Source organism: Polistes dominula, unplaced genomic scaffold (genome assembly GCF_049000335.1).
Source record: "Polistes dominula isolate Pdom_NZ unplaced genomic scaffold, Pdom_raw_medaka contig_28, whole genome shotgun sequence".
NCBI classification, from domain to species: domain Eukaryota; kingdom Metazoa; phylum Arthropoda; class Insecta; order Hymenoptera; family Vespidae; genus Polistes; species Polistes dominula.
The window spans coordinates 1,385,047-1,410,205 of record NW_028300879.1 but is presented as its reverse complement, the minus strand read 5'-3'; the positions used below and the strand labels follow the sequence as shown (position 1 = coordinate 1,410,205).

Below are 25,159 nucleotides of genomic sequence, written 5' to 3'. Positions count from 1 at the left end.
GAGAATCCATTTTACACCGTGCATTGGATCGTTCTAATGTGGGCTGTGTTCTTTGGACTATTGCATATTTGTCCCATATAGAACATCCGTGAACAAAGATTAGTGTAGCGAACAATGTTTTTCCTATGGAAAGCATTTATAACTGAGTTCTTGGACTTGCAAATGCATTTAACTAAAGTTCTTCCCTCCAAGGTGCGGGAAGGTCAAGATAAGTTATTAACAAAGTGCGTTTAAGTGAGATTTTAACGAGTTTGACTGTTGTGCATGGTGTTAGTACAACCATTAAACAAAAAAAAAACAAAAAAAAAGAAACAAAAAAAAACAAAAAAAAAAATAACAGAAAAAGATACGTCGCCCAAGGCTCACCAGTCCGCATCACATATATATACACATACACAGACCGTACCTTTTGAATATGTCCCATGATCACGTGGGCTTTTAAGTGGCCGCTCGAGTGATTAAGAGACTCACATCTTTGCCGTAATCAAAGAATTAATTATTATTATTATTAAATTATTTTTTACGAGTGCCTTTAAATGTTAACTTGTTTTTGTCCGAGAGAAAATACACGTAGGTGTTATTTCTTATCAGGTCTAGCCGAAACCTTCCCATTGTTTTTTTTGCACGCATGCATTTTAATTAGTGATATGTACACATTCCAGTATCATTTTTCGTCCGGTAACTCCTCAACTTTTTAAATTTGTGGCACATTATTAATTGCACTTGTACTGATTTATTCTAAGAAATTCCATCGATGTTCATACATCAATGAACTTTTCTCAATAAAGTAATATATATATATATATATCTTATTAAATCTAACGAATTAAAGAACATCAATGGAACTATAAAATTGATTGAAAAAAAAAAAAGAAAAAAGAAAAAAGAATTTTATTAAGCGAAATAATAATTTCAAGTAAATTGTTGACCTTACTTGCACGCACATGGTAAATTTTTGCACATACACACACACACACACGTACGTTCCTTTGATTTTAAACTTTAAACGAGCACGCTAATTATTTATTATTATTATTATTCTCTGCTTTCTTTTTTGATTGTCTGCTTATTATCAAATTCTGTGTTTAATGAATTCTTTAGCATCAAGAGTATCTGCTTCAATGAAGAGGTCAAAACGGGAGCTGTCTGATAAATTGCTGAAATGTCAAGAGAGTAATTTTGCATGGAGTTTGGATTAATGGAAAAACCTTTATTAATATTTCCCATACATTGCCACGTGTCTTCCTTCTTATTGGGATATAGTGCATGCAACCCTTACAGAGAAAATATCCTATTAGTATCTCACAAATCCCTGGTAATCAAAAATTAACAATATTAATAATCCTGCTGTGTCTATCAGTTTTAGAACAAGATCAAACCTTAATTATTTTGCAACCTTATTTCATAAGATCTGCAAAGTAATAATGTAAACAATATATAGCATTTGTTTTTAGTTTATTTCCATAAATCGCGTTTTTATAAATTTATTGCCTTGCCAATTCGAATAGATCTGTAGATTTAAGAGATCGTCAAAAATGAAGATATATATATATATATTAGTTTGTATCGATGCATCCCATTCTAGTGATTCATACGTATTATATGTAGATACCTTTTGAAGTATACGAAGTAAATGTTTGTGTAGTACGGTATTAATAACATCCCTTTTATAAAACGAAAAGATGCGACAAGGCACAGCAGGACATAGTTCGTAACACCTTGCACTTAATTATTAATTTAAATAACTCGATTATATCTACAAACGTGTACGTACTTTTTTTTATTTTATGTTCATAATTTCTATATATTAATTCTTTAAATACAAAAACAAACAAAACAAAGAAAAAAAGAAAAGAAAAGAAAAGAAAAAAGAAAACACGTTACGCTGTAACTGTGTGTATATCATCTATGTGTGCGATGTGGACCCCATCAAGTTGTGTCATTGATTATCGTCGTTGTCTATCGTCGTCGTCGTCGTCGTCGTCATCGTCGTCGTCGTCATCGTACGTGCGTATGTCTCTCTCTGTGTATACATAATAAATTAGCGATTAAATAAACATTGTTAATTTGTTCGAGGTCAGCTTGAGTGGTCCATGTCTCTCTCATCATCGTTCTCAAATCTGCTGGACCGGTTGTGAGCTTTTTTATAATCCAAAATGACTCGATCGTTAGCTTGAATCGTTCCTAATAATAACGTTTACTATGTACAAAAAAAAAAAACTAGAGTTATTCAATTAGAAACATTTAAATCGATAGAGTCATTTAAAAGAGGGAAGTTAAAGCTTACACCGGTCCAGATTTTACATGCACCACACATACGATAATTCACAAAAACATATACACACCCACATATTCATACACAATATAAATGCGCGATGAAAAATTGAGAACGATTGATTGATAACCGTTTTCTAATAATTCGTGTGGGCTTTCAATGCGCCTCTGACTGTTCTTTAGTCATCTCAACAAAATCTCGGGGTTTTTTTTTTATATATATATATACATATATGAATAAATACATCAAATACATCATACACAGCTGATTAGTAGAGCTGATAAAAAAGTGCACGAATAAATGCTCTACGAATCCACTTTTTCCATATATATACATTTGCAAACGCAACAAGACTGACGATGTGGTTTTATGAGAAAAGAGTGGGTGGTTCGTTTGTGCGGCCCGTACAAATAATACAAAATATTCACAAAAATAGATAATTCAATGAAAAAGAAATAGACAAAATAAAAATAACGTGGAATTAAATCGTTCAACGCGATAATAATAATAATAATAATAATAATAATAATATATATACAAAACATTAAAAGTTGCGTTAGATATGGTTCCCGGATTTGAATCAATTAAAGCCCATCATCAATCGCGGTGGACAACTTATATAGTGTAATATATATATATATATTAATTAATTATGTTAATGGTTAAGGCGTAATACTTTGGTATGGGCATAATTTAACTTAATTAGGTGTGGTTGGAGAAAGAGAGAAAGAGAGAAAGAGGAGGCGAGTTTAAAATGCGAGCGTACGAACACACGAGGACGAAAAAGATAATGAAAGACGAAGAGAAACAAAAAAACATCAAAAAAAAAGAATCACCCCAGCATCACCTCTACACTCATCTACATTTTACACATACACGTAGGATAATTATGTAATTACGGAGATGCGATCGAACAGCCAAGTTAATTAGCATGGCCGATAAATCAACGGTGTCGTTTTATTCAAACGAACATCGGACATCTTTTTAAGATCTTTTTAAACTGCCACCGATCATTATTTCTTTTTCGTCCTGTTCCTTTTTTGCATTTCATTTTACGTGGATTTTGTGTATTGATTTTTTGTTTGTTTGTTTGTTCCCCTTTCTCTCTTTCTCTTGGTATGCGTAGGCTCGATTTTCTATAACCAATCAAAAATCGTGCTATTCGAATATAATTATTCATCTAATTTAATATTACTAGAAAACAATTTTACAGAATTACTATTCCATATTTTTTAAATATGTTCTTTTGTTTTGTTTTGTTTTATTGTTTTCTCTTTTGCGATTTATTGAAAAATATTATTTGTGTTTTTTTTTTTTTTTTAGATTCGTTTGATTAAAAGTAACAAAAAAAAAAAGAAAAAAGAAAGAAAGAAAAAAGAAATAGAATAGAAGAAAATGAAAAATAGAAAAATTTGTGTGTGTTTAAAAAAAAAAAAAAAAAAAAAACAACACAAAATAATTAACGACCGACGATGGTTTATTTCATCAAATTAATTTATTCGGCCAATTATTATTGTTTTATACATTCTTCCTTTCGCTATTATTAATTTATTATTCTTATTTTTTTTTTCTATTTTTTTTTTCATTAAATTGTCTATGCAATTTTTAACTATTTAAAACAAAAACCATTTTTTCTTTTTCGTTATTTTTATTATAATCAGATGTCATATCGAACTGATTAATCATTGTAAAATTTAGTAGTAATTAATATCATGTTTTATATACATTTCAAGTGTCCATTCAGTCTTATATAAAACGATAAATTAGATACACACACATACATACATACATAAATAAATAAATAATATATACATTTATTATTAGATTTTGATACAAAATGTAAAGGTTCCAAAGAATGTTTAAATATCCTTCAAAATAGTTGTCAAGATAATTATTTCTATTTTATTTTTTTATTTTTATTTTTATTTTTATTTTTTTGGTTACATTGAAAAGGAACTCTTTGCGGTCGTGTTTTAAAATAAAAAAAAAAAAAAAAAAATGAGTTTAGTTAAATAAAATATTAGAGTGCCATCGATGAGGGAAGAACAGCAGAATTTACAACATTAGGATTGAACTTGTTGAGTGTCACGTCAGTCATAAATGACTGACACCAAACTTTCCGTTCAAGCCATGTCAAGCATCGGTGTCTGACGTTCAACCTTTCATTTTGCCACATGTGGCTTGACGAAGATTTCCATAAGAATTTGCGTAATGTTCAACGTGTTGAACAAGTAAATGAAAGTTTAAATTAAAAAAAAAAAAAAAAGATCTCGTTTTTTTATTCATTGATTTTGTTTAATGCAATGCAATGCAAGTTTGAACGGACCGATGTGAATCGAATAATCAAATTCGATTTTCAGCCGATTGCTTTCTTCCCTGATACGAGAAACAGGAGGTAGCTATTTTTAACAATAATAATAATAATAATGATAATGATAATAATAATAAATAAATAAATAAAAAGAATAAAAAAGATAAGGATCGTTCTTACGACATAAGATTTTGAATAAACCGATAATTATCGAATATCGCGTTGTTCAATGGCGGTAATAGAAAAAAAAACAAAAAACTCATACGACAAATTGTAATCACACATTTCTCCTTCTCATTCTTAAAAAGAGAGTTTCGCGTGCCCGATTATTAATGAAATAATCAAAATGAATAAAATCAATCGTAAATACGACGCGAATCTTGTCTCTAAGTAAATATTCTTTATTTATGATATTATTTATCTCTATCGCGTGCATCGATGACAACAACAACAACAATAATATTAACAATAAAATTAATATTAATAATAATAATAGTAATAATAATAATAATAAAATAATAATAATAAAATAATAATAATAATAGATTTGATGAATCAGTAATAATTTATTGTCTGCGTTTATAATTTTTACAAAAATCTGAGTAGCGGGAAATCCCCATACAATGAATTAAAATGAATAAAGGTTCGATTCAATAATAATAATAATAATAATAATAATAATAATAATAATAAAAAGATTAATATTAAAGGAAACAAAATTAATTAAAAACAATACAGTATTAGGAACTTATTCACAAAGTATCGAGAATCGGTCTTTTTTTCCAAATCGGTTGAATTAATTTACCGTATTGTTATGTTCATTTTTATCTTTCAAGTAAATGAATAATACTAGTCTCCCCGCGTAATGTGAAAAACAAAATGGACGGTTGTACAGCATACAATAATAATTGATTGTAGCTTTGTGCGATTGGTTAAGTATTTAAGATTGAAAATGAAGGATGATATTATAACAAGTGAACCTGACCGAATTATCATGATCGATCGAGAATAATAATAATCTTTGCTTGTTATAATAAACGTCATGTGTTACTAATGATGCGTGTGTGTTAACAAGTCAATGATCGGCCTACTAATAAAACAAAGAGATAACTTGAAATAATCATCACTTATCGCTAGCTCGCTTATTTCCCGTTTTACGATTTGAGAGTAGCTTGACTATTCTCGTTGGATCCTCTCTCATTTCTGTCATTTCACCTTTTATCCTGATCTCATATATACATACTGTAAGAGATCATGAATCAAGAATAAAGACTACCAGTTGGAATGCAGGAATATCAACGATGGATAAGTATCATCATCATTGTCATCATTACTTTCATCGTTAACATCATCAACGTCGTCGTCGTCGTCATCATCATCATCGTCGTCTACTTCATCGTCGTCGTCGTCTTCTCATCGTCGTTTTCGTCATCATCGTTGTTCATTGATGTGTAACAATATCCACGGTGTATTCCATGGATTATGATACACGCGCTGCCTGTTAACACCACCCTGGTTCCCCCCGGATTTGTTGTTTGATTTTTTGTGCATGACTTCTCTTGGAAAACCGATACGGTAATCCCAGTGCATAGGTAATTACCGTATCGGTCTTGTCAACCTGGAATGCTCTAACCAAGGAAATTTATTCCCTCGACGAGCAAAATAATCCACCACGACCACCGACACCTTTTTGCTAATCCCTGCCTGCTGGTGTGTGAAAAGATCAAACCGCTAGGTCTTCTTGGACTTGGTTTACCTAGCGAATCCAATCAAAGTATGAGGATTTATCAGTGACATCATCTAAGGTAAGCGAATTTTAATTATTTATATTTATTATATGTTTACATATATATATATATACATATTTACACGCAATAAACAGCTAACTTGCTAGCTGAGTGCGTGTGCACGATGATAATACGCGAATTTGCCTAAGTTCATCGATGCATAAAGAGAAAGGAAATAGGAAAATGGAGATAACAAAAAAAAAATAAAAAATAAACAAAAAGAATTCATTTCATTCATCAAGTTGCACTACTCTGGCTTCTAAGCAAACACATTTCCACTTATTCTCTCTTTCAATTAGACGATTCGAGAGAGAGAAAAAGGGTGTGCTATCGTAGCCCGATGATGGTTTGTCAAAAAGCTTTACTTTTTCTTCAAAAAACAAAAAAATAAGCTCATATCCTTAACCAGCAGCTTTTTCCTCATGGTTTATTTTTCTTTTTCTTTTTTTTTGGTCTTCTTTTTCATTCGTTTTCAAGAAGCTTTCTCGACTAACGCGAGTGCCAATATTTTTCACGTTAAGCAACGTCGGCATACTTTCGCATTGCGTTGCAAGAGTAAACCAGCAGGAGTTTTAATCAAGGCTCGTTCTCTCTTTTCCTGTCACTATCACACTCTCTCTCTTTCTCTCTCTCTCTCTCTCTCTCTCTCTTTTTCTTTTTCTCTCTTCAAAGAAATTTTCTCTAACACGCTTTTCTGGCTCTAATATCGGCAACTTTAAACCGCCAACACCACCAGTAACAACCCTCGTCTATGCTTACTTTTTATCTATCTCTCTCTCTCTCTCTCTTTTTCTCTCTTTATTTCTCTATTTCTTAATTACATATACACATACATACATACATATACATATCTAATTTTTGCTCGATATATTGCACGCTTGCGAAAAAATAAAATAAAATAAAATAAAATCAAATAAAGCAAAACTAATCAGAATTTTGTTTTCATCAAAGTTTAGTTTTCTCGTTAATAATAATTCTTTTATTCGTCGTATGTTTGCAGTGGCACCTACAGTGACGCCGCGGAAATAAAGCACGAGATGATGCATTGGGGAGATACGCGAACGAGTAAAAAAATAAAAAAGAACAATCATACCAAAAAAAATAAAAAGAAAAATAATAAAAAACAAATGGCAAGCGGTATATCCTCGAATAAGCGGACAAAGCGAGAGAAATCTTCGAAAGACGGCAATTCAAACATACACATTTTACACATATATATACATACATACATACGTACATACATACTACGTCATCTCTATATTAAAAAAAAATATATATATATATATATGCACATAACACACACACATATATATATATATGAAAATAAGGAATATAAAATCGAAGGAAAATGAGGTGGTTGGGTAAGCCGTTTGAAAATGAGAATGAGAAAATCTGAAAAATGAAAGAGAGGAACATATAAGAAGATATACATATACCATTGTACATCCATATACATATACACTAAAAAGAGAACATATGTCCCGTCAATATATTGAAGAGAAACTAGAAAGAAGAAATAATAGGGATGATAAGTGTGTATTACACGCAGCAAAAAGAGACATCATAGTTCACGTATAAACAGGACAATGATGAGTATACCGTCAAAGTTATGATCATCAGGAAGCAACCAAGGACATCGAACACGTGTATGTGTGTGTGTGTGTGTGTCTGCTGTCTGTCTGTCTGTCTGTCTGTCTGTCCTGTGTGTTACGTTATTCTTAACGTAGATACGCGAGATCTCTTCGTTATATAGAACCAAACAAAACGAAATTGTCTTTCCTTTAGTATCCTTTTTATTCTGTTCGTTGATCTGAAAGAGTCAACACATGTGCTGCTGTGTATGTGTACGTATGTATGCGTTTGTGTTATGTATGTATGTATGTGTGTTGTGTGTGTATGAATATAAGCCGTACGACGAAAGGAAGATACGTGTTTCTTTTTATGATCGGATCCTTTACCTTGGAATACCGACACACACACTCACATATTACATATATATATATATATATACACATACGAGCGTGTTCGTATATTTATATATATATACATAAAGGAATGCATTGACGTATCATTTGTTCTCGTGACAAATTGATGCTTATTTCCATCTCTCTCTCTCTTTCGTAATCATCATCCGAAGATTTTAGGGATATTTTTTAGGGATTGCTTCTTTTTCATCATTAATTACGAACCTGTTTAATATTATGTTACAGTAGGTGAATTGATCGTCAATAAGTGGGCCTAAGGCTCCAATCTTAGTCTGATCTTTGACGGCTATTGATTGATCTTTTACCATGAACATTTAATAATCGAAATTAAATAAAAATAATTAAAGTAATATTGTAGAGAGGAAATAGTTGAAAGGTACACCCTACAGAGAGAGACAGAGAACGACGGAATAAACGAACGGAGGAATGAACAATATATATATATATATATACATATATATATATATATATATATAAAATAAAGAGATAAAGAAAAGAAATAAAAATACTTGTAGTAGAGAAACAAAGGAAGAAAGGAAAGTAACTGAGAAAAAAAAAACAGATAAGAAAAGAAAAGAAAAGAAAAGAGCCAACAAGCGACACAAACTTCCGCCTTCGCGCTAAAGCCGAAAGAAAACATAAAAGACAACCGCAGCCCGGGGCTTCTTAAAAGAGCAGAGCTTTTGAGCTTGCAGAGTAGTCGCGCTTCTAACAAGAACACGGTGCTCCTAATAAAATAGTGATATGTATATATATATAAATATATACATATATATATAATAATAATAATATAAAATTAATAATAATAATAATAATATAAAATTATTAATAATAATAATAATAATAATAATAACAGTAATAATAAATAGTAGCAATAATAATATTAATAAAAATAATAATTATAATTATAATAATGATAATGATAATAATAATAGTTAAAGCATTAAAAAGTTTATAATACGCGTTAGAGCGCATAAGTTCGAGCTTATTCCTAAGGAAATTAGGTGAAACTCATTTTGGGGTTTGGCAATTAAAACGAATGTAAGAGAAAAAGTTAATCACAAAAGAAGAAAGGAAATTAACAATGAGAAAAAGAGACAGAGGAAGAGGGAGAAAGAGAGAGAGAGATAGAGAGACAGAGATCATAGCCTTTTTTTTTTTTTTAAACAAATTTTGCAAATCGTTTCTGAAGACAACACACACACCTTTTGTTCGTTACCCGTTTAAAAAGAAAAAAGAAAAAGAAAAACATAGGAATAACAAAGATAAGATATGATGGTGGGGGGGGTAGCAAAGCAAAGAGAGGAGTAGGAGGGGTTGCCGATGGTAGAGAAACAAGAAGAGAAGTTTAGAAAACAAGTAAAAAGAAGTTAAAAAGAGAGAGAGAGAGAGAGGGAGAGAGAACAAGCTAAAAAGAAGAAAAGGAAGAAAAATAAAGAAAGATGGAAAAAGAATAGGACGTAGATGTTTCGTTTGTTTTGTTGTGTTTTGTCTTTCTTTTGTTGGTCTTTTTATTTTGAAAGGTTAAAAATGAATGCGCTTTTAATAGCAATTTTGCGATTAAAGTACGGCTGAGGAGGAGGGAGGGGCCCAATTAAAACGTGTCTGATTAGCAAATTTCCGCTGAATTCCGATGAATGATTGATTACACGTGTAAAGACATTGCGAAGCAACACGACGATCGATCGATCGATGATCATTTTTTTTCTCTTCTTCTTCTTTTGCTTTTGTTATCAAGATTGCGATAAAAAAAGAAACAAAAGATAGAAATAAAAAGAAAAAAAAAGAAAACAACAAAAATAATCTAGAAAATTGTTCGATCCTATTTTCTTTTATCTTTATTTCCAACACGTGAGGACGATAGAGAACAAAAAAACCAAAAAAAAAGAAAGAGGCAAAGAAAAATATTACGTCTGTCCTTAATCGAACGAGAAGAGAAGAGAAGAGAAAAAAAAATAGAAAAGAAAAGAAAAGAAGAAAAAAAAAAGGATTCTTATAAAGTAAAATGCACGTTGTTCGGATCTTGAAATCTCTCTCCCCAGTTGGGGGGAGGAGTCAGAACTCGGTGATCATGCTACTCGTTTACTCCTTATACCACCCCCCACTCCCATACCTCAATTCTTCATTTTACAACCCTTTCTGGTTTATTCAGAGAACCACCAGCACTACCACCACTACCATCATCCCTAGTTCGACCCTCCACCCCCACCCCCCTTAAAATCGATTCAACAAGGACGTTGTCGCATAATCGACATTCACCCCAAAGGAGTTTTCATCCTTCGGGAGAGAGAATCTCTTTCGGTTTGATGTTCCGTAAAAGTAAGGGAATCAAAAAAAAAAGATAGATATATAGATAGAAAGAGAGAGAGAGAGAAGAGAGAAAGAGAGAAAGAAAGAGAGAGCATGTCTTTTTTTTTCGAGAATACAATGGGAGTGTGAGTGAGATAGATAGAGTATCCACTTCCGAGTCGATAATATCGATTCTATTACTTTTTCTTCTCGTATTCTAACGTACTTCGTTTACACTCGTTTGTTCGTCTCTCCTCTCTCTCTCTCTCTCTCTCTTTCTCTTTCTCTTTCTCTCTTTACATTCTTTACAATCTATTTTTCTCATTCTTTTTCTTTTTCTCTTTCTCATTCTCTTTTTCTCGCTTTCTCTTTATTTCCTTTTGTATACAAAGCTCTCTCTCTCTCTCTCTCTCTCTTTCTCTCGGTCGTCCTGGCAGCAGTAGCAGCAGCAGCAGAAGCAGAAGCATCGTTAACGAAGCTGGTCTTTGTCAACATCTTTTCTCTCCCCCTCCCCTACCCCTTCCCCTCCCATCTCCCCCTACCACCTCCCCCCTTCCTCTTCAACTTCTTCTTCTTCTTCTTCCATTTTCCTGCATTCTAAATCCTTCAAGCTACAATTTATAACTTATGTTAGAATCACGTGATAGTTGTTTCCGGTTCTTCGGAGGAAACGAAGCGAGGCATAAAGGTTGGAAAGAAAAGACGATGATGATGATGATGATGATGATGACGATGACGATGACGATGAAGAAATACGAAGAGACAAAAACGAAGATAAAGATGTAGAGGGATGAGGATGAGGATGAGGATGAGGATGAAGGTGTCCTTTGTCATCCTCCAATCGTATTTGAATTTTTTGCTAAGGTTGTGTTGTTCCTTGTTGTTTCGAGAAAGGAAATCCTCTTTAACCCTTTGGGTACATTTGACGAGTGAGACTCGTCATCTGCTTACCTTGGGCAAAGTTACTGTAGACGAGTTTGACTCGTCATCTATATAATAAATATATAAATATTTCTATTTTGTTTTTGTTTTTGTTTGTTTTTTTTTTTTTATATATATATTTATATATATTTAACACTAGATTTACGGATGTTTTTTGTTCATAATTTTTTGGAATGATTTAAAAAAATGATTGTTTGAATGGAAGAGTAGGAAGGAAGTAAAGGAATGGAACAACTAATATTTACGTATATTTCATTACGTAAACTAAAAACCAATAATAATATAAGTTTTTAAAAAATAGTATTTAAATGTTATAAATATATAATAATCAAATATGTTCAATGAGTCAAATTGGCTCAATTCGGAAAATCTAGTGTTAATTGATATCTTTTAATTGAAATGTTGTTTTTTGCAAATTATATATATATATATATATATATATATTTATATGTCATCAATATAAATATATTTCAAATAAAAAAATGTATTAATTTTTATTTATATTAATTCATATAGTAAGAAATTGAATATAAACATTTTCAGAGATAAAATTCAGTACTCAAGGGATATTAAATAGGAATATTAATTGAACTATTTGTTTTTATTCTTCTTTTATTTCTTTTGTATCTTTTTTTCTTTTTTTTTTTTTTTTTCTTGTATTTTATTATCTCTCATTCTTTTTTCCCCTCCCCCCGTTTTTATTTTTCTGCCCTTTTTATCATCCCCTTACTTATTTCGTTATCTCTTTTATTTTTCCAACATAATAAAGGATTATGGACAGAACTTTTTTTATACGTCGTTTTTTATCTTCTTTTTGATTTTTCTTTCGTCTCTCGATGAAAGATAAATAAAATAGAGATAGAAAATAAGAAAGAAAGAAATAGAGTCGGTTCTACGATTACAACGCCTTTGTTTTGTTTTTTATTTTTTTTTATTAATATAATTATTATATAAATATTAATTATATTTGTAACTTCTTTTTTATTTTTTATTTCTTTTTTTTCAAATTTTCATTTCAATCGAGAGAAAGTGCAGTAAGTTCACTTTCGTTTATTAATTTCTTTTCATTTTCATTTTGTTTTCTTTTTCTTTTTCTTTTTCTTTTTCTTTTATTTCTATTATATTTCTTTTTGTCTTCTTTTATTTAATTTCCTTTTCTTCGTTTAAACAATAACGAGAAATGTTACGTCGAGACTATTATTCCATAGGGAAAAAGTTTCGTCGACTAAACTCGATAGAAAATCGATGTAAATACATGGTACATGGTACATGGTACATGGTTTCTTCGTATGCTCCCAATGGGAAATCAAACGAAGCTAATTATTATTATTATTATTATTATTTTGACAATTAATACTATCATTATTATTATAATAATAATTATTATTATTAGATATAATATTACAAAGAAAGAAAGCTAACGAGTATAGAAATGGCGTTTTATTTTATGGTTACTCAAAATGCATCTTAGTTGATGCAACATTATTGCATCTTGGTGATCCTTATTTATATTATTATTATTATTATTATTATTATTATTATTATTATTATTATTATTATTATTATTGTTATTATTATTATTATATATTGATAATATAAATTAATGATAATAATGTTAATTACAGTGATAAGGTTTTCGATGGATAATTCGAAAAAAAAAACAAAAAACAAAAAACAAAAAAATATAAACAAAACAGTTTTCCAATGAGAAAGATTTTGAATCGTCGAGAGAGAGAGAGAGAGAGAGATTCAACTTTCGTTTTGTCGCACGTGGCCTGTGACGAGGATTTCCGTAAGAATATTCTTCGTAAGATTTTCCCGTTTGTCCTGAACGTGTTAAGGACGAAAATTAAGAGCCGGACTCTTCAGCTGCTCCTTCGTCCTATTATCAAATATTTTCGCGTTTATTTAAAACCCTTTTCGCTACGGGCGTGTTTCTTTTTCGCGGACTTGTATGATAAGCTGCTAATATATATGCAACATCGATACTGCACTTTATTTTTTGAATAATTTTGTTGTTCTTGATATTAACTATTATTTTGAACTATTTTATTATTAACTATGATTTTAACTATTATATTGAAATAAGAAAATATTAAAAACGTTCAAATTATACGTTCTCAAAGTGAGATAGATATTTGATGTGAATTGCATATGTTCGTTCGTATGTAAAATATACGGTATTTTATAGAAGGCCCGTAATAATATCTCAGTGGCATCGTATTGAGGACCACTATAATGGCCCGTAGTAACGAAAGGGTTTATTTATATTGTATATCAATTTCGCGTTCGATCGTTTAACTTTTTCTTTTTTTTCTTTATTTTTTTTTTCTCCACCTGTTTCATTATGATTCGAGAGATCACGATGGGTCGTCAATCGCTCTTCATATATTGTAATTATAAAAATCATGAGAAGTAAAAAAGAACGCAAAGAAAGAAGAAGAAAAAAAAACATTACAAAAATGAAAAACAAATAAAAAATAAAAAAAAGCAAGAAAAATAAAAGGGTCACATTTGTAATATATTTACAATACTTGCTATGTCGTGGAGTGTAATTATTCGTACTTAAAAATGAATATATTTCAATATGAAGTTACATATATTATACGTGTGCGCGTGTGTGCGTATACATTTATAAATATATATATATATATATATATAGAAAGAAAGAAAAAAATAATAAGAAGAATATATATTTAATTATATATATATATATTTATTATTAATATATTATATAACATGTATATAATAGGCACGCGCTCGCACGTTCAAGAATTTACTCTCCAATCGTTCTCGCTCGATACGTTTACGTTTTGGAGTATATACATACATACATAAATACATGCATACCTACATACATACATACATACATACATACATATATACATACATATATACATACATACATACATACATATTGTTAAGAACAAATTTAATTATTTTCTTCTAAAACACCGAGAAACCTTCCTTTTATTTATTATGTACGAGTGAGAACAACGTACGAATAATAAAAAGGTTTGGGAACAAACGCATTAACTTTTCTTTTTCCTTTCTGTAAAAGTCAATTTCCTCTTTTTTCCATTTATCTTCAATTCGAGGAAATTTTTTGTTGGGGTATACATTTGTAGGTAAGATTGAGTACTTACGTGTACATACATACATACATATATACATAGCTATTCAAGGGAAACTTATGAACGGTGCCAAATCAACAAGTAGTTTTATACCATCCGTGCTTGAATGAGGTTTATACAGCCGAATTTCTTGAACTCAATCGAAACGAGTTGGTACATACATACATATATATATGTACATTATTACATAGGTAGGTAAGTATATACGTATACGAAAAGATGCGAGAAAAGCGTTGAAAATCTAAACTCGAGAGAAACGAAGTTTCTTGGAGTATTCTCGAGCCGTGAAATCAATGTTCCAGTTTGATCTCGATCGGACTATGGCAACTAAGGGACGAACCAGATGCCGGAAGTCGAACGTGCTTCGAAGAACTTTGGATTACGAGCAAAGTCTGACGGTATAATTTATTAGTACCATCATCGACAAAGAGAGAAAGAGAGAGACAGAGAGAGAGAGAGAGGAACAAGCATAAAAGTTAGGACTACCTTGATAGTTCGTAATTACCCGAGATGATTAAAACTTTTTGGTACATCGAGATTCGTTTCGGGGTCTACTACTCGTTCTACTCGCTTTTTCCCATTCTTTGACAATATTCTTTTTTTCTTTCTTCCTTTCATTTTTATTTTTCAAGTGAAAACTTCTTTAGAATGGGTGTGATTTGTAAAAAAAATCAAACGGATCATTATCTTACTCTTGATACTCTCTGCATTCGTCTCATTCTCTCGAAACTTAGTTTTTTTTTTTTAAGGTTTCACTTTTAACCTATGTGATCTGTACACACATGATTTTTTAATTACAATATTAGAGTTCAATTTATATCATTATTTAGAAAAAAATATTTCATTTGCTAACATTTTTTTTAAAGTGTTTTATCATTTACTTTCTTTGTAATTATTTAAAAAAATGTGCGCCTGTATGAATGCAACCCCTCAGACACACTTTGTAAGTGTTGCTTGCGAGCGTCATCTGTCGGGACGGAATTTTTTCTGCCCGAAAGATAGGCAACCTGGTCATACATACGTGTATAAACAGTTTTGACTGGAAAAAAAAATTCCGTCCCAATAGATGGCACTTGCAAGCAACATTTTCAAAGTGTGTCTGAAGGGTTGCATACGCACAGGCGCGCATTTTTATATTATTAAATTAATAATTAAATGAATAATTACAAATTAAAAGTACAAATAATATTATAATAATATTATATAATAAATTATCCTCGAAACTTGTTTATTTGAAGGTTTCACTTCTAACTTGTGTGATATGCACACATGTTTTTTTTTTTTAATTTTTCATCTGGCATTTTTGAGGATGAATTATTGTAACCCGTTTGAACATAAGGAAAAATAAAGAAGAATGGAACTAGAATAGGGAAGATAGTTATCGAAGAAAGCTTTTGGAACGAATTACTTGCGCCTCATTGCAACATTATCTCGCGTGCCTTTGATATCTCGAACGATTTATCAGGATCTTTTAAAAAGGGAACGATGCAAATCCGTGAACGTATGAAAAAAAAAAAGAAAACTCTAGGAGATCATTTGAAAAGACTTTTCGCGTTGGTTGTCTTCATCTTCATCATCGTCATCGTAGTTGTATTTGTGGTGGTGGTGGTGGTAGTCGTTATTGTCGTTAAACGATACTCTTTCAAACGATTCAACGTCTTCGACAGGCGTTCATTTTGTCGTTGAAGGAGTTCGATTTTTTGACGATTTGAGATAAGTTGTCGCGTCATATCTAATTCAGGATCATCTCCTGGCATTAATATCGTTTCCTCGTATAATTCTCCTTCATTTCTTTCCGTATCGTATATCTTTACGATTTCACGATTTTTCATTTCTTCCAACTTCCTTTCCAATTCTTCCACTTTAACACGATACTCCATTTTTATCTAAAAAGTAGAACGTTTATCGATAAACGTATTTACAAAATTTCAATGATATATTTTTCAAATTATAATTTAATTTATATTATTATATATTCATTTATTTATTTATTTATTTTAATTTATATAATTATATTTATTCATATTATTATATTACTATATATATAATGTAATATATTATATATTAAATATATATATACATATTAAATTGTATTTTTACAGAAAACGTATATATATTTCTACGTGCAGTACTTGTTATATACATATATAAGTACACATATAACACATATACACACACATATATTATATATATATATATATATATGTTGAATCGATATTACGAATTTCGACCACGTTCTCATGTCAAAATGTCACGAGCAATAGAGATGATCTCCCGTCAGGGAGCACTGTTCTCATAGGAACCTTGTTCAACCCTTTTTCTCTTCCCTTCTCCCTTCAATACTCCTCTCTTTCCACCACTCAGCCATACAATTGACTTACCGAATGATTTTCTCTCTCCAATTCGGTCAGCAGGATCCTAAGAGCTCTTTCTGTCTCGGGACACGCATCGCGATTACCGACCATCTTCTTTTTCTTCTTCTTCTTCTCTTCGACTAGTCTTCTCACGCTGTTTTCCAGTTCCAATTTATTCTCAGCCAGGCTCAAGGTCTGACTTTGCAAAATGTCCCATGACTCCTCTGCGATAAGAAAAACCCCTGAGTAGTGATGAGATATAGAAGTAAAAAAAAAAAAAAAAATAAAAATAAAATAAAAAATAAAAGAGAATTTGCTTATTGAAGGGATCGCGATCATCGTCGTATTCAAGAAGAGAAATTTCATCGAACAGCTTCTCACTTTTTCACTTTTTCACTTTTTTTTCCCCCCCCCGTCCTTTTTCTCATTCTTTTATTTTCCTTTTTTTTTCTTTTTCTTTCTCTCTTTATCGATTTTTCTTCCTTGTCTAGCTTGCCTCACTCACTCCTCCTCCTCCTCCTTCTCATTCGTAAGATTTCAATTTATCTTCCGAAACGTTCGCTCTCTCACAATCAGCCCCCTCCCCACTTACTCGTATTACCTTTTTCATCAAGAAAGTGAAACACGTCACGATCATATTTTCAGTAATTACGTCAATATTACCGATCTCTGTCGATTTGATTGAATTTTGATTTTTTTGTTTTTTTCGATGCTTTATGTTATTAACACTTATTTCTATTACGATTGAAATGGTACCTCTTTTGACAGCTTTGCGTTTAGAATTGACATATTTTATTGAAAAATTGTTTAAAAAGTAACATTATTTAAAAAAAAAAAAAAAATAGTCAACCAAAAAAACAATGAAATATTAGTGATAAATTTGAAAATACAACTTTCGATAGAAACAACGTTGTCAACACGTGACTATCGCAATGATTCGTAAACGTTGGATTAAACTTTTAACGAAAATTGACAAACTCGAATTATTTCGAGTAAGGCCTGAAAATGACAAAACCACTTTTGAACTATTCGAGTTGCACTCGAGTATTTGAATATTTTCTAGTGGTTCCCTATTCCCAAATGTTTGACCATGCTCGTGATCAAATTGTTTACAAATGAAACGTGAATAGATCATTAAAGATTATAATATAATATTGTAACAATTGTGAATGAAATTGATTTGATTACCTGTACGTTCCATTTTCATGCGAGTATTTGCCAATTCGTCGATTAGTTTTTCTTTCATCTCTTCCATTTGAATATACTTTTCTTTCAATTGATCAAAATCCCGTGTAACTATTCAACACAATGTATCAAGAATGATATAATCAAATCATTTGATAATTGTTCGTACGTTGCAAGTATTAATGAAAAAGAAAAAAAAATAATGTGATCATTGGACTGACAGGATCAAGGACTTAGAATCGAAATTTTCCGATTTCCAAACGAATGCTCTAACCATTGAACTATCCAGAACCACCATTCGGTAAACTTCCACACGAATGCCTATTTTATTTAGAATAGAAGTATTCGATCTCACAATATATACCGATAACAATTATACAGGTAGGTTGTCTGTTGTTGTTGTTGTTGTTGTTTCCTTTCTTTTTTTTTTTCGTACAAACGTTACGAGTATATTCTACGCTCAAAAATAAACAAAACAAAAATGTTACATAAATATAGGTCACATAAAATTTTATTTATAAACTTCGTTGAAAATGTTGGTCACCTATACAAATACAATACAGTTTGACACTACTGTAGCATATGGCATGTTTCTGTCATGTGACGAATTTCACATCGATTTTTCTCAATTGTTCAACTTCGATCATTTTTTAAACATATTTAAATTTAATTTAAAGCTATAAAACCTATATAGTCTTTTGAAGTAAATATTAAAGAAGTCTCGAAAAAAATGTTGAAGTAAATCTACGCAATAGTTTCTTTTTTATAACAATGTTTTTCGTCCGGGTCTAAAGGACCCGGGTGTGGTAAGCGTGTTACTCCAGAAAGGGTGTGCAGCAAAGATTAAGATAGTTTTGTAATTTTTCGATTTAACTTTTTATATAACATTATTTTTTTTTTTTTTTCGAGAGTGAAATAAGCTGACACAACATTTGTACGAATAAATATTCAGACATTCTGTATATATGTATACCGATTGGTTTGACAATTCTTTGCTTTCAACAGACCTTATTACAACGTATAAGAAATGATAGTAATAATTTGTAGTATCGTTTGTAATATATTTGAAATATATCAGTAAATATATTATCTATACGGTTAGAGGACACAAGTTCCGTTAAAGTTCAGTTAAATTATTTTTCTTACGACTAGAGTGGTGGTGCACGTGCGAAGACGAAATATAAGTAGAAAGAATGTTTTATTCATCGCGTAGGAACGAGTTTTCTTTTCGCTTACAAGACCCCGGGCAGACGCGTAGCAAGTAATAAAATTTTCTTGTTTCCCTTCGCTACTACTTCTACTTTTACTTCGTCCTTGTATTTTTCTTCTTCTTCTTCTTCTTCTTTATCTTTTTCTTCTACATCGACAAGTTTCCAAAAAATAAGGTCTGTTGAGACTGAAGGCGATCAACGATCACGGTCACTCGCTTGTTCAACTATGATCGATCGATCGAGTAGCTCGACTACTCAATAATTCGATAACTCGGTTCTTCGGTTCTGCTTTTCCTACTTTCTCTCAGGCTATTTATATATATATATATTATCCAGGGAAAAAGTTTGTAAAGAATGAATAGCCTGACTACTTCGAAAGAAGAAGAAGAAGAAGAAGAATGAAGAAGAAGGGAGTAACGAGACGAAGTAAGTAACTAGGTAAATAAGAAGAAGAAGAAGAGAGAACCGTACTATTTTGGATCCTCTCTTCGAGTTGAAAATGTTCAGCTCGCAAAAGATCCAAGTCCGTTCCTTTACGTGACAATTCGGCTTGAAGGTAGTTCAACTTCTTCTCTTCCTCGTAATTCCTCTTTATCGTTTCCCTTTTCATATCATTCACCTGCATCATCTCGAAAGTCGTCTTAATGTCCATCTCAATGGCTGCCGCGAGTCTCCTCATCACGGCCCATTGAGTCTTCTCGTAAATATCTTCTTTTAAGAGGTCCCTGTGTGAAAAGGATCGTCAACGACGCATCCGTTCTAACTACTTGCCGGAAGTAATACCTTTCTTTAGCCACGGCAGAAATTAATTTATTCTCATGGAAGGCACTCATGATCGCATTTATCATTCGTAAAATAATCTCACTCGCAATACTACAACTTTCGCAATGATTAAGCTCACAACTTGCTTGAACCCCTTTCGAAACGAACTCCTTTTCGTGCCAACCCACGATGACCTCTGTCCTATTTTGTTGATCCTACAATCATTTCTAACGATTATATATCTTAACTTAGTTTAACCTTAGAATGGACCAAGTATGGTCGAGGTTTGTTTTTTGTTTTTTTTTTTTACCAAGTCCCTTTTTGAAAAATATTCCGGTATGATTTTCAAACGATTCCATAGAAGATGCACGATGCGTGCTAGTGACACGTAATTCGGTCTTTTCACGTTCGTCGATTCTTCCGAGATCTCTTCTTTTTCTTCTTCTTTTTCTTCTATAAGAGGATACTCATCTATGAAATCCAAGATAAGACGTAGAACGAAGTGGATCCTGCTGTGAAATAAAAGAGAACTTAGAACGTGCGTATGCTTTTTTTTTTTTTATACATCGATCTTGTGAAACTTTCAATAACATGATGTTTTTATATTTTTCATTGTAAACATAATGACATTTCTCTAAGTTAATATATTACAAGAAAATACCTTTTTTATTTAAATACTACAATTTAATATCGTTTTACCATTTGCTGTTGGTAAAGTTATTCCGTCAATAGCAAACAGTCTGGACCCCTAACTTTTTAATATATACGGTTTGGTGTAGTCTAGTATACGATAAGTAGAGTAAAGTAGTACGGTTTAGGTTACACATATATGTATACGTGAGTGTATACATACACACATGCACATATAAACACATCGCAGAATATATATTGAGTATCGGTTATCGAATATCGGCAAGCGTTCTATCCTGTTGCAGTTAGCGAACAAAGAAGAGGAAAAGCTTTTATAAGAAAATATTTGCAATGCACGTATTTCCGTAATCATTTAAAATTAATTATCTGAATAATGAAACGAACGATTGGAATTTATCGTTTGAAATAATATTATTAATTTAGGATTTTAAATGAAACATTTGACACACACACACATACACACACATTTTGAAAAATAATTTGTTTGTCTTTTAAAATAAAATTAAAATTTAATTGAAGAGATAGGAGAGAAAGAGAAAGATTGTATAATTTGAAATATTTATCTTGATTTATATATTGTATATTATATGATGAGAATTTCCTATCGTTATGAGCTTTTAAAAATACTCAAATAAATAGATTTTAAATATTTAAAATTTAAATAAAAGAAAAAAATTATATAATAAAAAATTTTTAAAAATATTTATATATATATATAATAATATTATACATTAATGTAATATTATATTATTAATTAAATTATATTAATTATTTATTATAATAATATTATATTATTAATTAAATTATATTATATATAAATTATTATAATTATAATAAAAGTTATTATATTAATATAATATATATAATATTTACATTAATATAATAATATTATATTGTATAATATAATATATTAATTATATATTAATAAATATATGTTATAGATATATGCGTTGATACGTGCATAATACAAGAGTCGTAAAAGTGCCAAAGAAAGGATCTAACGGGGGTCGAACGAAGCGTATCTGTTTTTGACATAAACTTGTGAAAATGGAAGACGTCAGATGATGATAGTCGAAGAATAAGAAGGGCGATAGAATTTGTAAAAGTCAAAAAATACAAGCGGACCTGTCGTAAGCCAGTTCCAAGAGAAGAATGTACAATTCCCTAGCGGTGCCTTCGTGTTTTTCTAAAATTTCCATAAAATGTACATTTTTTGCGAGTTTCGTTGGAAATTTCCATGAATGATGTTCGATGGAATCTTTTAGACAACACGAACGTATCTCCTCAGTCACGTGGTTTACCTCTCTAACGTCATTGATAATCGACATCACTAGCGACCTATTTAACTTTGCCATTGCGATTAGCAATCGTGTTTCCTAAACTGTCAAACTCCTATCTCAACTTTGACAAAATTCAGAATATTCATAACGTAACTAACTTCAAACTATATATATATATATATACTTTTCTTCATGTTTTTTTTTTCGTCTTCTTCTTCTTCTTCCTTTTCTTCTTCCTCGATATCGGTGCTCTTCCTTCTACTATTCCATCGATCCGATGAAAATCAGCGATTTTCAGACAATGCGTCGTGCCAACTGCCGATCGTTACTCCATTTGCATAATGCGAATTGTCCAGCTATACGTATCAGGGAATATCGTTTCCGAATTCTACGAAAACTATGGGGAAACGTTTAATCGACTCCAGGGAAATTCAATTTCGAATATCTACTACAAGTGTGTCGTGATTGATGTTTAGTTTCTAATTGATGTTTTCATTTGATTATATCGTGTAATTGCTTATGGTATTCACATGAACGTGTTGTTTCTCTGTTGGGAGATTCCTATTGCTTTCTAATTACTACAGAACTAGTTTGAATAGTTTAAATAGTTTTCGTATTAAGTACGTTAATGATGTATACAGTTGAGCTAAGTAATTTGATAACAACTTCTGACACCTGTATAATTCTTGGGAAATATCATGTTTAAGTATTGTAATATTGATCTACATTGTGTATTATTATAAATTATTGAAATAAAAGTTTTAAATAAATAGTTATGTAAAGATATGTAATAAGTGAATGTAAAAGTAGAGTTATCTTAAATAAAAGTTGGGATGTATAGTTAGTGTATATATGGATTTTTGCAAATATATATTAGGTGAATAATCAAATATTGTAATACTGGTACATATTGTACTATTAAAATAAAAATTTGGAAAAAATGATAGTGTGTATAGCACGCAAAATAGTTACCTTAAACAAAAGTTTGAATGTATAGTGTATATATGGATTTTTGCAAATATATATTAGGTGAATAATAAAATATTGTAATATTGGTACATATTATACTATTAAAATAAAAATCTTAGAAAAATGACAGTGTGTATAAAGTTATCCAAAATAATTTTCCTAAGCAGTAATTTGACCAATCTTATTCTAATTACAAAGTTACAAATTAATACCAAACACAACAAACAAACACATCTTATCATCAAATTATAAATGATTAAATTTTTCTTTATAAAATCTGTATAAATTAAAATTCATTAAATAACACAACTTATATTTGCTGTAATTATAATCATATTTGTATTAATTTCTTAGATTGTAGTATTATGTAAAAGGTTAGTAGGTAAGAGAAATGTAATTGCATATGAGGAAGATGTATAAAACTAGAAATCGTAGAAATTTGTATCCCAGACGACAGTCAGTCAGTTTCTAGCTATAAGCATAAAATCTAGAAATCTAAAGGTTGGATTTCGGACGAGCTTTAAATCGTTTCATCTTCAACTGTTAGCTTTCAAGGGGGATACACGACAGTACGTAATAGCGCTAAGCAGCTACGCCAACTTTCGAGACTGTCCTCATCGTTTATCGACTGTGCGATAACCCAAATTACTTGCTGCTTCTGGAATATAACTTTGTACCGGAAGAAGCAAGTCTCCTTGTCGAGTAGAAAAGCCATCTTCAACTAAAACTCGAGAACGAACTATGTGAAGAGTGTTTCTATCTTATTTCATGAAAGCTATTTATGTAGATATTCATGTAAGGATAGTTTTCGTATCGTTTCCTTTATGAAATACTTTAAATTATTATACAACTTTGATACACTTTGTTTTTACACTTAAACACAAATTGTATTTTAACATTTACTAATATATATATATATATATATATATACTATATACACTATTTAATATACATATTATTTAATATATTATATATATATTATGTAAATGTTGAAATACTAAAAATACTAAATTTAAATATATATACAAAATATAATATAAAATACTAGAAATATTTAAAAAATAAATAAATAAAATTAAAATTTAAATATTATTATATAATATAATATATATAATATATTACTATATTAAATAATATAAATATAATAAATAATATAATATATATATATATATATATATATATATATATATATATATATATATAAATAATATAAAATATATTATATATAATCTTAATTTATATATATTTTATTAGATAGATTATAGATTTATATAGATTTTAATAAAATTTTGCACACTTTGTGCAATTTCATCCAACTTGAAAGATAGAATAGTTTACATCTCAATTTATAATCGCAATATTATTTTATTAATCACGAATAATTTGTTTATTAACAAAGAGTCATGATTATCTCTGTTAGTTTTTCAATACACACATATATATTTTTAAATTAAATACTATAAATATATACTAAACTATCAATTAATACTTATAATAAATAATATTATAAATATAGTAAATATAAAAAAGGTATTTTTCTTTTTCTTTTTTTTTAAAAAGATTATTTTTAAATACTACTAAAAGGTTTTTTTTTTTTTCGAAAAATGGTTCGTTCATATTTTTTTTCTTTTTTTCTTTTTTTTTTTTTTCAAACGTAACAACTATATGTATAACGTTTGTAAAGATAATATTGGAAAGAAAAAAAAAAACCAAAATGAAAAGAGAATATTATTAATTGCTTGAAACATTTTAAATAAATGAAACGAATTTATTAATATATGTCTAACCAGTTGGAAAAATGTTTCGGGAGGGAAAATGGGTTTTAAAGTTTTATAGTCATTTGCAAGCGACCGTAGATAATTCGATAAAAGCTTTTAAAAAAGTTCACGAATAGTTTGAGTTTGAATATAATTATTGAGAAACATATTTTTGTAATATTATTTTACATTGAAAGAATGTAAAAAAAAAAAAATAAAAAAAAAATACGAAAATATGTCAATTTATTGAAAACTGTCACAATTATT

At 30.1% G+C, this 25,159-nt stretch overlaps 2 protein-coding genes across 6 annotated transcripts in view; one reads left to right on the top strand and one right to left on the bottom strand.

The window, feature by feature from the left end:
• SERCA (ATPase sarcoplasmic/endoplasmic reticulum Ca2+ transporting SERCA) overlaps positions 1-8,946 on the top strand; it is a 35,589-nt gene extending 26,643 nt beyond the window's left edge. For 3 of the 4 annotated variants that reach the window (XM_089173015.1, XM_015318458.2, XM_015318459.2), the window contains exon 14: positions 1,102-2,080. In XM_089173015.1, the coding sequence (XP_089029141.1) occupies positions 1,102-1,199 (98 nt within the window). In that variant the 3' untranslated portion in view covers positions 1,200-2,080. Of the gene's footprint in view, positions 1-1,101; positions 2,081-7,373 lie in introns of those variants that run through there. The other variant, XM_015318460.2, reaches the window with a different exon arrangement.
• An 896-nt stretch (positions 8,947-9,842) lies between these two features.
• On the bottom strand, positions 9,843-21,526 carry LOC107065104 (uncharacterized). 2 transcript variants are annotated; one of them, XM_089173053.1, is made up of 4 exons: positions 19,945-21,526; positions 18,266-18,373; positions 17,105-17,301; positions 9,843-16,609 (listed from the first exon to the last, which is right to left on the bottom strand). In XM_089173053.1, exons 1-4 carry the CDS (start codon positions 20,150-20,152, stop codon positions 16,256-16,258), a joined length of 867 nt encoding a protein of 288 aa, XP_089029179.1. In that variant the 5' UTR covers positions 20,153-21,526; the 3' UTR covers positions 9,843-16,255. The 2 variants fall into 2 exon arrangements, with proteins under 2 accessions (XP_089029179.1, XP_089029183.1); XM_089173057.1 differs by lacking the exon at positions 18,266-18,373 and having other exon boundaries at positions 19,945-21,525.
• Between the last annotated feature and the right edge of the window lie 3,633 nt (positions 21,527-25,159).

What these genes read in the sequence shown, in the direction of transcription:
- LOC107065104 (XM_089173053.1), bottom strand. Translation starts at nt 20,152, where the DNA reads ATGAGGAGACTCGCGGCAGCCATTGAGATGGACATTAAGACGACTTTC. An exon ending in CATGAAAATGGAACGTACAG is followed by an intron (nt 17,302 to 18,265) that starts GTAATCAAATCA and finishes TTCTTATCGCAG; the next exon opens with AGGAGTCATGGGACATTTTG. An exon ending in TGGAGAGAGAAAATCATTCG is followed by an intron (nt 16,610 to 17,104) that starts GTAAGTCAATTG and finishes TCTACTTTTTAG; the next exon opens with ATAAAAATGGAGTATCGTGT.